This window comes from Panthera pardus, unplaced genomic scaffold (assembly GCF_024362965.1).
Source record: "Panthera pardus isolate Hobbes unplaced genomic scaffold, ASM2436296v1 HiC_scaffold_17, whole genome shotgun sequence".
NCBI lineage: Eukaryota > Metazoa > Chordata > Mammalia > Carnivora > Felidae > Panthera > Panthera pardus.
The window spans coordinates 20,674,259-20,692,237 of record NW_026526732.1 but is presented as its reverse complement, the minus strand read 5'-3'; the positions used below and the strand labels follow the sequence as shown (position 1 = coordinate 20,692,237).

General features: G+C 41.3%; 1 protein-coding gene across 3 annotated transcripts in view; it reads right to left on the bottom strand.

Moving 5' to 3' along the window:
- EPM2A (EPM2A glucan phosphatase, laforin) overlaps positions 1-17,979 on the bottom strand; it is a 166,238-nt gene that overhangs the window by 107,283 nt on the left and 40,976 nt on the right. The window contains exon 1 of one of the 3 annotated variants that reach the window (XM_053904405.1): positions 735-1,256. The exons of 1 other annotated variant lie outside the window; for it this stretch is intronic. In XM_053904405.1, coding sequence (XP_053760380.1) covers positions 735-1,035 — 301 coding nt within the window. In that variant the 5' untranslated portion in view covers positions 1,036-1,256. Of the gene's footprint in view, positions 1-734; positions 1,257-17,979 lie in introns of those variants that run through there. One more of the 3 variants, XM_019425043.2, reaches the window with a different exon arrangement.

Genomic DNA, 17,979 nt, shown 5'->3' with positions numbered 1-17,979 from the left:
GATGCAGACTATCTTGTTGCCGTTTAAAAAACGAAATACATCTCTATGGAGTGACACTAAAAAGCATCCGCAACATATCGTTAGGCAAGAAAAGGCAAGGCGTAGAATCCTCTATTGCACGATCTGCGCGTGAGACAGATACATGATAGGTTGACAGACACATATACTGGCAGTTGGCAGTGGGCTTAAGGTGTGCCGAGGAAACAGTAAGTTTTTACCTTGAAAGTTGGCTGTTTTTACAACTACGTATACTGTGTGTATAGCCTAAGAAACCAGAGTCTGGCCGAAAAGAGAAACACTCAACGTGTTTGCAACTCGCTCACTCTCAGATCTAAGAGGGAAAGGAGGCGCGAGGATGAGCGAGCAGGCCAGCTCCACCGGTTGGGTGATTTCTCGGCGAACGAGGCGGGAAGACACAGAAACCACTAAGGCGGAGCTGACGAGCGAACCCGGCAGCGGCCGGGGCGCGGGGGGCGCGGAGGACACACACTGGGCACCGGGTGCAGGGTGTGCGGGGAAGAGGGCGGAGGGTCGGGGAGCAAAGGCGAAAGGGGCGCGCCGGGCCCCGCTCCGCCCGGCGGCCGCGAAGGGTCAGCCCGGGGCACCCGGGGAGATCGGGGCGGCTTTCGAAGGCCGGGAGGGGGCGCGCAGCGGGCCCCGGCCGAACGCCCCAGGCCGAGGCGGAGCCCCGAGCCCCCGGTCCGCGCCCGGGGACGGCCGCCGGCTTCCAGTACCTTCCCAGGAGAGCTCTCCTCCCGGCTCCCGCTTCAGGAACTTGTACCAGAACGTGTCCACGCGGCCCGGCTCCGCCCCGTCCTGCGCCGCCTCCTCGGGCGCCAGCTCCACCTCCCCGAGCCACAGGCCCGGCTCCTGCAGCGCCAGCGCCCCGGCGCCCGCAGCCGTGCCCGCCGGCCTCAGGCGCACGGCCCCGCGCGGCTCCCAGCCCCCCAGCTCGGGCCGCGAGCCCACGACCAGCAGCTCCGGCCCCCGCCCGGCCACCGCGGGCGGCACCACCACCCCGAACCGGAACCGCATGGCGGCGGGCGGCGCGGCTGCGGTCCCCGTGTCCCCGCGGCCGGCGGACGTGGCCCGAGCGCGAGGCGGCCGCGGCGATTGGGCGGCGGCGCGGGGGGCCTGGTCGCCAGGGGCCGGGGCGCCGGCGGGGACACGTGCGAGGATGCACCTTTTTTGGGCTGCATCACGCGGCCCAGGAGCCGGGGCCTGCTCCAGCCCGGCCTGTGGCGGCGGGAGAAGTGGGCCCCGCCGGGGAAGGACGCTTGCCCTGGCCGGCCGCCTGGTCCTGCAGCGCGGCTCCGCGGGGCGGCTGGGGACGCGGCGGAGGGAAGGAAGGGGAGGCCAACCCGGGTTAGGAAACGTATCAGAAGCCCCGCGAGTTTCCAGTCGTCTTTCCCCAGGCCACAAAATTATCTTTGTGCGGGTCGTAAAGAACAAAGGAGTGGCCGGTAGTGAAGTTAGAGGAAGATCCCGGACCAGGTATCTGGAGAGCTCTGGCCCTTAAACTCGCCCTGCGCCTCTGGTTATTTGTAAATCGAAGGTATAAAATAACTGATGTTGAAAGACGCTGCTACCTCTTGAAGGTTGATCTGATTGCTGGAAGAGGCGCCATTCGACCCATATAATAATACCCTCTAGTTCACTTTTTTACCAGCTTTTTATTTGAAAGCTTGTGAATGGGGGGGGGGGGGCAAAATTTCACGTGTTCATAATATCCTTAGTAAAACAAAAAAGTACAAAAATGTTAATCATACAAACTCGGTGTCTTAGTGGAACATCTAGTAAACGAATATGCTTTACTCTTCAATATTGATGTATTCCACTGAGTGGTTGGTTGGTTGCTAAGCTTCACGGTAAACACAAAGAAAAACGTGAAGACAGCCAGGCTGGCCAAACATGGCTGACTCGGTAGCAAAACAGACACTAAATCACAGTGGCATGTGAGTCAGTTTATTCAACTTGCTGTTACAAAATATTCTTACGCTCATTTTAGGAAATTGAGAGTCATTGGGCCATGCAAGGACCCTGGGAGCTGACAGTTGAGGACTTTCTTGTGTTCTCCTGGGCAGCTTGTGTTGTGCACTGTCCAAATGGCATTATTCCTACCAGCTCTTCCAAAGTACTGCCCATTCCGGTATATAAAACAAGGAGAGGAAGAAAAGGAAGGGAGGAAAGAAGGAGAAAGAAAGGAACGAAGGAAGGAAGACGAAACAACATATTTAAGAAGCATTATTTCCTTTTCTCTTATGGTAAAGAAGTTGAGTAATTTTAACAGTTGAAAGTACTCCTTTAATCCCCTGAACAAAATCTATTCTAGCCTATTTTATGGCATGGATTGAAATACAATACAAATATTATGGCTACACTGTGCACTGAGTAAAATGCAATTGGAAATAACAAGATCAAAAGGACATACACCAAAGCCTCAGTCGTACTTTGTCAATCATTTGAATTTATTAACCATGAAAATTATAACGGCCATTGCACCATTATGATGAACCAGGCACGTGGTTTTCAAACTCTTATTATCTCATTTAATTCTCTCACCAATCCTGTGAGGTAACTAACCTTGTTATCTCCATTTTTATATGTGAGTAAAAAGGCACAGAAAGTTTCAGTAAGCAGCCCACAGCAAGGAAGGGACAGAGACATTGCTAAAATTCATCCATTTACAGTTAAAGATGTATACACACACACACACACACACACACACACACACACACATATAATTTGATTTCTAGGAGAATCATTTACAGAATGCCTTCAAATCCCAGCGTATTTAAAGGAGTTATTCACCACTAGCTCTGAATGAAAAATGAACTTCCTATAATTATAGGAAGAAACTGAAAATAACCAGTTTCATCCTTAGGAATGATGAAACAGATGAAGCTAAACTAATCAATGAGTCTATAAAGGCATAAATGTCTTGGTACTTAGAGTGGATTTGACCTCAGGCCCCAGAAAATGGTCACTGTTACGCCTTTATACACCTATCTTGTTGACACTGAAATACAAATTTAAAAAGTCAAGGTGAAGAATTTTACCAGGCATTAAGCTGTGTTATTCCCAGCTTTTTCTTCCTGGTTGAGTTCTCCATGTGAGATTTCTTTTTACATTTCAAAGAATCATGGTATTTATTGGAAGGGATTATTTATGGGATCCATTTGAGGTCAGATTCTTGAAGGTATTAAGACCAGCTGAATTTAGAGCAAGAATCAGCTCAGTAAAGAAACATAATTCTGATAATAATTTTTGAAAGACCTAACTAATTTGTTGTCATTGAATTTCATTTGTATAGTGCTATCTCATATATAACCGCAATATTTCTTGAAGAATGGGTGATAAATTCACATTTAGAGTTGCAGGATCCAATTCAAATGTAAATTCTTTGAAAGCTCCCTCAGGGAAAGCTATTATTTGGAACTATGGTAATTTATGTTTTCTGAAACAATCTTTCACTAGTCAGTGAGTTATCATAAATCTTCCCTCATAATATTGTATATGTACAGACACACTCGCTGCTGCAAATCATATTTCATTGAAATAGTTCAGGGACCGTTATGAGCATTAGTTTATTGCTTGTCAGAACACACTAAGAATTACACGTGCCACATATACTATTCCCAATTTTGTGGCTTCAAAAACAAAATAAAAACAAACCCTTCCAGAGAGAATTTGATGATCGCTTAGAAATTTTGCATATTGCAACTTACTTTTCTCTGGGTTGGAAAATCGTACGTTAAGCTACTTGAAATCCCTTGGAGGCTCTGGAACAACAGACTGATTTGATCCACACCAGAGCTTCGTCCCAAAATTCCACATTTCTCAACTATTTTAAAAACGCATGTCCCTCTAGGATACATGTAAAAATCTCCTATCTGCAGAAGATTCCAGTAATTCCTCTTCCCACCCCATCCCACCGCAGACAAGTACTGCACTGGCAGTGCATCACCAACAGTCAGTTTAGTCAAGCATTTTTTCCTGTAATTTATGCCATAGAAAGATTGATTTTTTTTAATTTTTTTTTAACATTTATTTGTTTTTGAGACAGAGAGAGACAGAGCATGAGCGGGGGAGGGTCAGAGAGACAGGGAGACACAGAATCCCAAGCAGGCTCCAGGCTCTGAGCTGTCAGCACAGAGCCCGACGCGGGGCTTGAACCCACGGACTGCGAGATCACGACCTGAGGCGAAGTCGGCTGCTTAACCGACTGAGCCACCCAGGCGCCCCAAAAGATTGATTTTTTTAAATGGTCCGAGTATAATATTAAAAGGAAGCATACGCCTTTTCAAAAGAAATTGCCCTACCCCTTCCCTGACACAGCCCATTCCCACCTGCCGTCAACATTACAAAACCCACACCCTCTCTCCATACCTCTCAAAGGAGAGACTCTTCCTGACAGGTCAGCCAAGCCTGGGTTCTGTCAGGCAATGACCTCAGCTCACTTTTCCTAGGGACAGTAGAGAGCCAAACCGGGTGACTGGACCTTGAGGGTAGAGACACCAGCTCAGAGCTTCCTTCAGATGTAAGAAGATCCTCCGAGGTCTGGGGGAATTCGAATGGCAGGCCAGTTGACACCTTTCTCAAAAGGGGTAGAGGGCTTGGTAACTCAACCCCTAGGAATAAAAGAGTGGTGGCTGGAAGGGATGATTTGAAACTCCCAAGGGAACTTGCAAAGCGTTTGAGAAAGGGGAAAGAGGTTAGCTGAAAGCCGAGCTGGTTCATTTAGACTTAAATGGGGAATGGAGACTGAGGTGGGGGAGAAGGGGGACAGTGGGGGTGGGGCAGGGGGCTGGCAAACGTCACAAGTACTTTTTAAGAATTTGAACAATCTTGGGGTGCCTGGGTGGCTCAGTCAGTTAAGCATCTGACTTTGGCTCAGGTCATGATCTTACCAGTTCATGGGGTCGAACCCCGCGTTGGGCTCTGTGCTGACAGCTCAGAGCCTGGATCCTGCTTGGGATTCTGTCTCCCTCTCTCTCTGCCCTTCCCCAGCTTGCTCGCTGTCTCTGTCTGTCTGTCTCTCTCTGTCTCTCTCCCTTAAAAATAAACATTAAATACTATGTGGCGATGAGAAAGAATGAAATATGGCCTTTTGTAGCAACGTGGATGGAACTGGAGAGTGTTCTGCCAAGTGAAATAAGTCATACACAGAAAGACAGATACCATATGTTTTCACTCTTATGTGGATCCTGAGAAACTTAACAGAAGACCATGAGGGAGGGGAAGGAAAAAAAAAAAAAAAGGTTAGAGAGGGAGGGAGCCAAAACATAAGAGACTCTTAAAAACTGAGAACAAACTGAGGGATGATGGGCGGTAGGAGGGAGGAGAGGATGGGTGATGGGTATTGAGGAGGGCACCTGTTGGGATGGGCACGGGGTGTTGTATGGAAACCAATTTGACAATAAATTTCATATTAAAAAAATAATAAAATAAACATTAAAAAAAATTTTTTAGGGGCGCCTGGGTGGCTCAGTCGGTTAAGCGGCCGACTTCGGCTCAGGTCACGATCTCACGTTCCGTGAGTTCGAGCCCCGCGTCCGGCTCTGTGCTGACAGCTCAGAGCCTGGAGCCCGTTTCAGATTCCGTGTCTCCCTCTCTCTCTGCCCCTCCCCTGTTCATGCTCTGTTTCTCTCTGTCTCAAAAATAAATAAATGTTAAAAAAAAAATTTTTTTTTTTAATTTTTTTAAAGAATTTGAACAATCTGTAATTCACTCTTTGCTTATTTTTCCTAACCCTTGTATGTGTTTATATCAAGAATAAAGTATTTTAGGGGTGCCTGGGTGGCTCTGTGGATTGAGCATCCGACTCTTGGGATCAGCTCAGGTCATGGGGTTTGTGGGTATCAGCTCACAGTTTGTGGGATCAGGCCCATGTGGGTCTCTGTGCTGACCCCATGGAACCTGCTTGGGATTCTCTCTCTCCCTCTCTTTCTCCCTCTCTGCCCCTCCTCTGCTCATGTGAGCTCTCCCTCTCCCTCTATCTCTCTCTTTCAAAATAAATAAACTTTTGGGGTGCCTTGGTGGCTCAGTTGGTTAAGTGGCTGACTTCAGCTCAGGTCATGATCTCACAGTTGGTGGGTTCAGGCCTCACGTCAGGCTCTGTGCTGACGGCTCGGAGCCTGGAGCCTGCTTCGGATTCTGTGTCTCCCTCTCTCTCTGCCCCTCCCCCACTCAAGCTCTGTCTCTATCTCTCTCAAAACTAAATAAACATTTAAAAAAATTGTTTTAATTAGTGGAACTAGCCACTTATACAAAAATATATACTTGTCCAGGCATGCACTATGGACATTGTCAAAGTCTAATTCTCCAAAATGACTGTCATATAAATTAATGAGGGAACCAGCAGGATGGTAAAGATGGTTCAAAAAGAACTCAAGATCTAATGTATACAGACTCTGAAAGACTCCGAGAAGATCACTAGGTTAGATACAAAATGGATTCATTAAAAAAAAAAAAAAAAATTAATCTATTAAAAAATAAATAAATAAATAAATAAATAAATAAATAAAAATAAAAATTAAAAAAAAATCTTAAACAGAATAAAAACAGGAAAATCTCCAAAAAAAAAACAAACAAAAAATGGATTCATTTACTACTGGGCAACGAAAGACTTGGGTTTGTCTATCCTACCACACAGAAATCACTTGCATCCTAAATGGATAAAATCTACAATATCGAATTTATAACTTTAGTAGGAGGGTCTGAACCAATAGGAAATAGTAACATCAACTGGGCACGAATATCCTGTAGAGAATGAAATAACTCTGGAATGAACCTGGAGCGCACTGCTCCAGCCTGCGGGACAGGCGGTCACCCTTTCAACCCCAGTTCTAGGTTTGGGATACTTTTTCTTAACAGTGTATGACAATAATTAATAATAATAATATCCCATTATTGAGCTCCTGTCTATCACGGGCTGGGCACTGTGCTGAGTGTCAAACACACCTTATTTAATCCTGTCCACATTTCCATGAGGTAGTCATGATCTCCATTATCCAGAAGGACACAAATTGTCTGAACATTAACTGATTTGCCTAAAGCCATACAGAGCTAATAAATGACAGAGCCAAGAATTGCACCCGGAAATGCCAGACCTAGTAACGTCTCCGGGCAGGGATTCAGCACATGGTTGTGCAGCTCAATACTACACAGAAGCACCAGGCTGAAGGGATGAACGGAGGGGGCTGCTGAAACTCCATCCATGCTCCACTTGCAAAGCCTTTTGTTCTGGGTGCCTTTTTCCTCCCATAAAATATCTGCTCCTTGGTAAGCTTCGTGCTGCATGGCAAACCTACGTACAAAGCCATAAGGGCTGTGATTGCTCAAGGGTAACACATTTCACTATTTCCTTCTCCCAGCAGAAAATTTTGCCAGTTCTCACAAAGGCATATATAAGATAAGCCCTGATTCCAATAGTGTAAGAAAAAAAAATTGATAGCTGTTTAGATACAGTTGGCAAACTTCAATATTTTTACTCATTGGGACAGATCCTTAGTAAAATTACAGCTGTAAACAGATTATATGCATCAGCCTGGACAAATACAGATGCATCTGACTAGACTTAAAACAGTAACTTAGATTTTATATACAGTCACTGTGTGGATATTGTCTGTCTTTGGCGTCAGCCATGTGGGAGATTCTGCACTAAGACTTTGTTCTGCAGGAACTTCACCAGAAACTCCACAGCCTTTCTTTAGCTCAAGGATCTCCAAGAGATGAATGAAACAGGAAACAAAAATATATACTTCCTTAGAAGGAGGCCAGAGACTGCTACTATGAAACAGTTTTTGTAACCTGACTTAGCACATTTCCCTTCAATTTCAGCCAGAAATGTGACCAAATGGATTGCAGTGTCCTTGTCTCTATGCCTCTACACAGAAAAGGGCTTGCAGAATTTCCAGTCACCCTGGGGTGGGGAGAAAAGGATAAGGGTGGGAGGAGCTCCTTCCGACAAAGACATTGTAACAATAGCACCTGTTGTTCCCTCTGAGGGAAGTAACATGGTTGTTGCAATCTCGTTGGTCTGTGACCTTAGAAGCCTCTGGTACTGTCTATAGCAAAGGACGCAAAACAGCAGACCATACCTGACAGACAGACAGACAGACATGAACTTTTATTTAATTTGCCAAAATATAAATATTGGAAATTTCACAGGAATATCCAAATTTTTGTCTTCTCTTGGAAAAACAAGATTTGGCAAGAAGGTGCCCCAGGCTCCAAGGCATAAAGGGCTGGAACCGAGTAGGGTCTGCCGGCCCCTTTGATGGGCTTGAACTCCTGACACTAGGTCTCCACCACACCCACAAAGTCTCCCTGAAACTGGGGCCAAGTTGCTTTTTACCCAAGCACTCCAAGAGTTTCTGTTTGTTAGTCTTTATGATAGCATTATAAACAAAGTAGCAAGTATGTGGAGATGCTGGAAACTTCATTTATTGTTGATGCAAAGGTAAAATAGTGCAGCCACTTTGGAGAACGATTTGGCAGCTCCTACAAAGGTTAAACATCATGCTACCATATGACCTAGCAATGCCACTCCTTGAAACATATGAAAACATACGTCCATTTAAAAATCTGTAAACGAATGTGCATGGCAACATTATTCCTAGTAGCCCAAAATTGAAAACAACCCAAATGTCTATTAAGTGATGGCCAGATCAACAAAATGCAATGGAATATAATTTGGCCATTAAAAGGAATGAAGTACTGAGGTATGTTGTAACTTGGCCTGACTTTGAAAATATTATGCTAAGTCAAAGGGCCGGTCACAAAAGACCACATATTGTATGATTCCATTTATATGAAATGTCCAGAACACAGGCAAGTCTACAAGATGGAAAGGAGTGGTTGTCTCAGGTTGAAAGAAATCGGGAAAATGAGGACAAATGAAGAGTGATGGTAAAAGGTATGGAGTTTGGGAGAGGGAGTGTTAAAAATATTCTAAAACTGGGGTGGCTGGTTGACTCAGACTGTGGGCATGTGACTCTTGATCTTGGGGCTGTGAGTTCAAGCCCCATGTTAGCTGTAGAGATTGCTTAAAAAAACAATCTTTAAAAAATATATTCTAGGGGCGCCTGGGTGGCTCAGTCAGTTGAGTGTCAGACTTTGGCTCAGGTCATGATCTCACGGTTCCCAAGTTCGAGCCCTACCTTGGGTTCTGTGCTGACAGCTCAGAGCCTGAAGCCTGTTTTGGATTCTGTGTCTCCCTCTCTCTCTGTGTCTCCCTCTCTCTGTGCCTCCCCCACTTGTGCTCTGTCTCTCAAAAATAAATAAACATTAAAAAAAAAATTAAAGGGACATCTGGGTGGCTCAGTCGGTTAAGCGTCTGACTTCGGCTCAGGTCATGATGTTGCAGTCTGGGAGTTTGAGCCCCTCGTTGGGCTCTGTGCTGACAGCTCAGAGCCTGGAGCCTATTTCGGATTCTGTGTCTGCCTCTCTCTCTGCCCCTCCCCTGCTCACACTCTGTCTCTGTCTCTCTTTCAAAATAATAAATAAACATAATTTTTTTTCAATTTAAAAATAAATAATATATTCTAAAAGTGATTGTGGGGGCGCCTGGGTGGCTCAGTCAGTTGGGCGGCTGACTCCGGCTCAGGTCATGATCTCGCAGTCCGTGAGTTCAAGCCCCGCATCGGGCTCTGTGCTGACACATCGGAGCCTGGGGCCTGTTTCAGATTCTGTGTCTCCCTCTCTCTCTGACCCTCCCCGGTTCATGCTCTGTCTCTCTCTGTCTCAAAAATAAATAAACGTTAAAAAACTTTTTTTTAAATAAATAAATAAAAATAAATAAAAGTGATTGTGGTCATGGTTGCCTGAATCTGTGAATATACTAAAAACCATTGAATTGTACACTTTAAATGATTACTTTTATGAATAATATCTCAATAAAACTGCTACCAAACAGAGCAAGTCAACTATTACACCAGCCGTGGGCCTCTTTAAGTCATTTGAATTTTCAGATTCACAGAGGATAAGGACCCCAGGAATTGTGTTTCTAAGATAACTATATGACAAACATGTTATATATTAATAAATTACATGTTAGACTAGTAATATGCTCTCATGTATATGTTTCACAGTTTTTAATAAAAACAATAAATAAAGTAACAAGCGTAGTATGGTAGTTCTATAATTAAAAAATGGAAAATAGAGAAAAGAAAATATCTTGGGTGTTTATTCTCCAAAGAGAGAATATCAAATTTATTTAAAATCAAAAGGTGAACTATTTCATACACTTTAGTTCAGTATGAAGGAAGGAACGAGTGCAATTATGCCATTTCATAACAGCAAAACTTAGTATATTATAAATTGTTACAATCTGTTTGTTTTACCTTTGGCAGTGAGTATGTGAGTGCACCACCCACAAGCTTACCAGGCAAAGAGTATTAATCATGGCAAGGCTAATATATATTTAATAATCTCATTTAGTTATCAAACTCTTTGAAGTATTAGGTACGTGAGATTGCTTTTTTTAAGTAAATATCTTTGGGATGCAGTAACATTCTTTTGAGAAAGTGTGATTTATTATCACTGGGAGGAAAGAATTGATTTTCCAGAATCTTTAATTTTCACTAAATGTCCAGGCCCAGCACAGTCACTGCAGGACCAGTAAATTCACCTGGAAAACATACTGTGGTTTCATTAAGTGTGTATGTCCCAGGTGGGGTAGCCATTGATTCAATGATCAATTTAGAAATTCCTCCATAGAATAAATGAAAACATAATTTATATCACCAGATTAATGCCTTCAATAGTCTTTATTAATAGTTTAATATAGTCTGCTCACCATATTGTCCTGAGTTAGAAAATCCAAAGAAAGAATAATTGCATTTGAAACATCAGAGTTTCAACCGCCAGAAGGAACTCTCTATTTCAGCCTCTTTGTTTGATGTATGAGGAAACTGAGACTCTTACAAAAACAGTTTTAAGTTTCTCGTTTATTTGTTTTCATCTACAAATCTAAACTTCTAAAACATAAAGGATTATGAAAGAGACACACTTCCCCTTGTTTCCATGCTCTTCCTCCTCCCTCCACGTGGTAACCTCTAGTGTCAATGATACATCCACCAGAACATACACAATCCAAGATTGGTAAAAGTGATTTTCCTTAAGAAAATAGCTATATTAGTGCTATTTTGGTTTTGTGGTCAATATAATTGTAGAATTTTTTAGGAGCATCTTCTACTACCCTTCCAAGAGAACAGTTCCCTATATCATCCGCATTTTAAACCCACGCCATGCCTTGAGATATTCCAAGAAGTTGTGCCATTCTGGGTTATGTTCAAGAGCCATCTTAAATTTTTTTAGAGTAGAGATATTTATTACACTGCTTTCTTTCCAAGTTAACCCATCCAAAAAAAGGAAAAGTATCTTTGACACTTCGCAATAAAATACAATGTTCTCTGTACTCAGGAGTTGAAGGTGTATCATTCTCAATATATGTTCCTTTACCTCCCAGGCGGACAACCCCCTCACCCCCAAACACCTCATGGTAAATGGGGATTGATCTTATCTCCTCAGCCAGGAGACAACTAACACACACCCTTAACTTGAGAGCAATTTATTGCTCTCCTAACTTCTAACCTATGAAATATTCCCTATTGTTTTCTCTTTGTCTACATTCCCTTCAAATGTCCTTTTGGGAAAGGCTGAGGCAGTAGGTGTTCAGTCGGGATTAGGTAACGCTTTGGTAACAAATGTCTTCAAAGTATCCATGACCAGAGTTTATGTGTCCATCTCACATGTCCTTCTTGGGTTGGCTGTGTATCTGCCCTACATCATGTTCACTGCAAGACCTCCCACAAAAATTAACAGAAAATGATGTATAAATATCTTAACTTGTTTGCCCCCCCCAAATAAGTTAATTCTGGTGTGTCCGGAATTCTGGCTCCTTTGAGTTTCCTTAATGGCAGCAAGCTCTAGTCATCCACACTGGTAATTGGCTGGAAAATATACCCTGTTTTGTCTGCTTTTGTTCCTTGTCTATTTCCCCATCTCTACTGCTATTTTTCTTTCCTTCCCAGATAAACGATTCCACCGAACCATATTTGCCATTTGTGTAGGTCACAAACTATGGACTATCAGTAGTTTCATATGTTTCAACTTAATACTTGAACTTGAATCCTCGATTTAGGGTTTGCTTCTGGGACACTTGTACAAAGAAACTTGGTTTCGCCTATTTTTTGAATTTTGTATAAATAAAACCACACTGCATGTTTTCTTTTGTAACTTAAGTCTTTTGCTCAAGACTATGTTTTTGAAACACATACATGTGGCATGTAAGTATAGCTCAATTATTTTTGTTGATGTGCAGCATTTTGCATTGTTTGAATATCCCATACTTTATAAATCTTACTGTTAATAGTTGGATGAATTATTTTCAGTATGGCCCTATTACAAACATAAAGCTATGAAGAGCCTGGTTTGTACAACCTGAGGTACACTTGCACAAGTTTCTCTGGGATCTGTAACTAATAGAATTGTGAAACCATAGAGTATGTTCATATTCTATTTGGTTTTTAAATAATATTCAAGATAGGAAACAATAACCTTTACTGGGTTGCAATCCAGTATGTACATCTTCCCAGTCTCTACTTTCTGCACAGTATACCTTCAGTGTAAGAGTTTTAATTCTATGCAGACCTGAGTTGGAAAGAAGGCAGAGGCTTTTGATTCCTCCTACATTTTCTTCTTGAAGACTGTAATCTCCCTAATCTTTCCCTTTTCTTCAACAGATAAATAAATCCAATTCCTTTAGTCATTGCTTCATAGAAGCTTTCCCTATGCCTTCAGTTATTTCCATTACCTTCAACTGAACTGCCTCCAAATATTTCAGATGCAGGATGACCATGTAATTTATTGTCCAAAGCAGATCAATTTTGGGAATGAAAAGGGGTGTTAAAATAATTAACAATGTTAATTGATTTACAACAGATGTAAACTAGATTCATCCCAGGCAAGCCAGAATGTACTGTTACCTTACTCATATTAGACTTTATTAATGTGTTCTCAAAGCAAATAAGGAAGGCTTCTGGAGGACTGACACATAGTACGTATTAAAGAGGCATGGCTGACTACATGACACAGTCCCAATTACAGTCCCAGTCTCAGAGACGTTATTATTAATTTATTATGCATAAGTAACAACACACATGATATTTCTAAACAGGAAGGGTAAAACATTGATCTCTTCGTGGCAGTAAGGTAATATTAGCTATGTTTTCAACCGTGTCCTTCAGGGAAATTGTGATTGCATATTTGATCTTCAGTCTGGCAATAGACACAAATCTCAATGGCAATTTAGTACAAAAAGGAGATTTTTCAAAAGCATTAACTGTTTGCTAAGCAGCATTGGAAAAAAGGTAAAATTGGGAAAATTTTACTAATTTCCCGGATATTTACTGGCTTCAGAAAAGAGCTCTCTTTTAGATAGAAACTGTTTGACAATTTGTTCTTGGAAAAATGTAGTGTGACATTTTTCTACAAGCAGAAATAGGCAAAACACAGCTATTTTAGCTATTCTTTATTGTGAAATAAAGAAATCTCACAGGGTTAGTATATTTGTTTATATAGAACAGTCTATAACGCACCTCATTGTTCAGATAAGCAAAACGTTTGAATAAAAATGCAAAATATTTAGGAAAAAGCTTAATTGCCTCAAAAACACTTGGATGTTCTCCAATAGTTTGGTAATAATAATAGAAATCACTGTTTAATGGGAGCTATGTTGTGGCAGTCACTGAGCTTTAGGCTTTGGTCAGATTATCTAATAAAATCCCCTGAACTAAAAATTATGATTCCATTTTGCCGGTTAAAATACTGAAACTTAACTTGTTACTTAAATGTTTTCTCCATCGCAAGTTAGCAAGTGGCTGAGTTGACTTTTGAACCCAAAGCTTTTTTACTCCAAAGTCCTTATGCTTTTCATAAAATATTTAGAGCCTTTGATTTTGTTACCACCTCATTAAAAAATGTTATAGTTCAAATTACATTAAATTAATTGAGACAGCAAATACAGTACTGAGACGTGAGGATATTAGGTTTTCAAAGCAATTCAAAATGATATATGAGTAGAGATCTGGGGGCCCACTTTAAAAAGTAGAAGCTAGGGGCGCCTGGGTGGCTCAGTCGGTTAAGCGTCCGACTTCGGCTCAGGTCATGATCTCGCGGTCCGTGAGTTCAAGCCCCACGTCGGGCTCTGTGCTGACAGCTCAGAGCCTGGAGCCTGTTTCGGATTCTGTGTCTCCCTCTCTCTCTGACCCTCCCCCGTTCATGCTCTGTCTCTCTCTGTCTCAAAAATAAATAAACGTTAAAAAAAATTAAAAAAAAAAAGTAGAAGCTATACCTTCCTTAAAAGTGTATTTCTTTTTTTTTAATTTTTAAAAATGTTTTATTTATTTTTGAAGAGAGAGACAGACAAGTGGGGAAAGGGCAGAGGGAGAAGGAGACACAGAATCCGAAGCAGGTTCCAGAGCTGCTGTCAGCACAGAGCCCGATGTGGGGCTCGAACTGGTGAACCATGAGATCATGACCTGGGCCAAAGTCGGACACTTAACAACTGAGTCACTTAGGTGCCCCAAAAATGTATTTCTGAATAAAAACAAAGTAATTATTAATATTTAAACACTAAAAAGAGTTTGACTTAATCTAAAAAAATAGAAAAAAAATAGATACTGTTTTTTAAAAACGTTGAATTTCACATTCTCGGAAAGCCAATTTAAACATTGTACATTTAGGAAAAAATATGTATTAATTAGTATGATAGTGTAGGTAATCTAGTAGGAGGAATTTAACCCCCAAATTCACAGAGATAAGATATTTTCTGGTTGCCTCTCAACTCTATCCAACTTTTGCTATGATAAAAGTTCACTGTAGTGGAGAAATTTTTAACCCATTTTGTATGAGTATGATATTATTCTGAAGCAGAAAACTTGAAATCTTTGGAGTAGTGTTCCTGTGCAACCTGACCTTTTCAAGGTGCACAGAGAGTAGAAGCTTTAAAAGTATTCTTGCTGATTGTTTTCATTGCCCATCACACACAGGAATTCTTTTGTTTTCTATTTCACTCTTCCATCTAATTTCCATAAAGAAATCACTATTTTCCTCCAATCTTCTTGCCCTCTGGCCTACCTTCTTTTATTTATCTTAGTTTTTAACTTCTAGCAAATTCTTTTGAAATTCCTGAGCCATGTTAGCTATGTTTCTCCTTTCACAGTACATTAACAGTGATCCTTTATTAGAAAAAAAGTCATACTCTATGGGTCGCACAGGTGGCTCAGTCGGTTAGCGGCTGATTTTGGCTCAGGTCATGATCTCGTGGTTCATGAGTTCAAGCCCCTCATCGGGCTCTTGTGCTGACAGCTCAGAGCCTGAAACTTGCTTCTGATTCCGTGTCTCCCTCTCTCTCTTCCCCTCCCCCCACTCACATTCTGTGTCTCTTTCTCAAAAATAAACTTAAAAAAAAGAAAAGTCATACTTTAAAGATCTCTATGTATTGTGAACTTTAGCCTTGCTGAGAATAAATATAAAATTAATTAGTATGGTATGAGGAAAAAAGTTTTCATTTGTCAAATTACATATAAGTTCCTAAACAGGTATGAGCCACATCTTCAGTGGAAAATATTAAAAATGTCAAGATAACTTTTCTACTCACTATCTAGATATGGTTATTTTGTTGTTAGCTAAGCTAAAGATAACATATGAATAAAACTTTGGACAATATTACTAACTTAGTGTCTCAAAATCAAGAAAGGTATATTTCTAAGAAACTTAATGACTTTAAGAAGAGATGAATGGTGGCATTTTTCCTGATTTCTGAAAACTGTAAAGTAATAAAGTAAATTTAATTGTATAGTTCTGTAAGAAATATCATTCCAATGCCTGATCAGTGAACATTTGATTTTGAATGACTTAAAGATGTGGTTAAACTATAATATCATGAAGTTTGGGATTGACAAATCCTAAAGAGAATTAGTGAGTCTTTTTCAATAAAATGAAAAACTGTATCTATTTAGTAGGTGTGAGTAGAAGAAAAAGAAACCATGAGATGAGTAATGAAGTCAGTAATAATTACCTTTCAATGTAGTTTGGCTGTGTGTGTGTGCGCGTGTGTGTGTGCATGTGTGTGCGTGTGTGTGTGCGTGTGTGTGCGTGTGTGTGTGTGATCACGAGGAGTGGGTAAGAGCAGTGGCTACTAGATCATCTCAGGGAAATGATGATAGGAAGATATTTAAAGTCTGAAATAAAAAAAATAGGTGACTCACTGACTTACAGTTATTTATCTGGATTTAAAATATTTGCTAAGCACCAACTAAGTACATAGCCAACGTATCAAAGCACCAATATTCATCAGGATTGCGGAGTCTTTAATCACGGTTGCCAACTACGATTAGTTCAAACTCTGCTTCTATGTTTTAGGTGTTTGCAGACAATGGAAAGGTTTCTGCGAGATCATGGGTCAGGAAACTGGTCAATGGGCTGCTCACTTGTTGTAAATGATGTTTATTGGAACGCGGGAAGGCTCACTCATTTGCATATTGTCTTTGGCTACTTTCACATACCAATGGCAGAGTTGAGTAGATGCAACAGAAAACGAAGTGTCTCTGAGCCTAAAATGTTTACTATCTTACCCTTGACAAAAAAGCTGGCTTACCAGGGCTCTCCACCAGGGTCTGTCAGCCATGGCACTACTGACATTTGGGTCACATAATTCTTTATTTTGTGGGGCTTTTCTGTGCATTGGAGAATACGTAACAGCATCTGTGCCCTCCACCCACTAGATGCCAGTAGCACTTCTGCAGTTATGCCAACCAAAACGTCTCCAGATGTCACCAAATATTCCCTAGGGGGTAATAGCACCCCTGATTGAGAACCACTGCTCTAGACAAGTTTTTCCAAACTCCCTACAGATTTCTGACACAAATTGCTCTTTCACGTTGACTTATATGGCAACATAAGAAAAAGCAAATTTGAAGAATTTTTTCTTGAAAATACAGAAATAATCAAAAAGGAATTACAAGCTCTTGCCTCTACCTCTTCTACCCAATAAAACATACGTGGACCCATACACTCTGCCTTCCCTCTCTCAGAGGACATGCCAGTCATCCTGTCCAAGGCTAACTCCACCACTGCATGATCCCAGCCCCTCTCATCTACTCAAGGGCATGAGACAATGGCCCCTCCCCACGGTGTCACCAGTTTTTTTCTTTCTTTACTAGATCAGTTACATCAGTAACATTTATGTTACTATTTCTCTCATCGTGAAACAAACCAGCTCAACCTCTCTCTTTCTCTCATCTCCTTCTGTTTACTGTTCACATGTCTTTGATAACCATTTACAGTACATCTTCTGGAGAGATACAAATCTTCAGATTCAAGAATTATGATGAAGCCCAAATAGGATACGTAAATAATCTGTACCCAGATCTATCATAATGAAAACAAAGGACACTGGGGATAAAGAGTTCATCTAAAAGCAGGCAGGAAAATAAAAGGTAATGTACAGAGGAAAGATAACTAGACTGACAGCTGCTTTCCCATAGCTAAAGTGAAAGCCAGAAGATGGTTGAATATCTTTAAAGTACTTTGTGGGGTACTGCCTACTCATGAGACTTCCTACTAAAGAATTCGCACCTTCTGTCACGTTGATTCAGTTGTATCATCTTTAAAATAAGGACAATGACAGTGTACCGTACCTCCCCTGCCTACCTCACAGCATAATGAGTAGATACTGATTCCCAGCACTCATTGTCATTCTTTGCTGATCTTGACTTCCTAATTACATAACCACTTTCTGCATCATTATAGATATATTTCACATTAAATAAATGTGTTTGTATAATTACTAATCTTTTAATTTTTAACACTTTGATAGTTTAGTATCAAAGCAAAAAAAACCACTGAATAAACAAAAATGTTGTAACTAGTAAAATATTCTAGAACCAATGATATATTAAACTGTTCCTT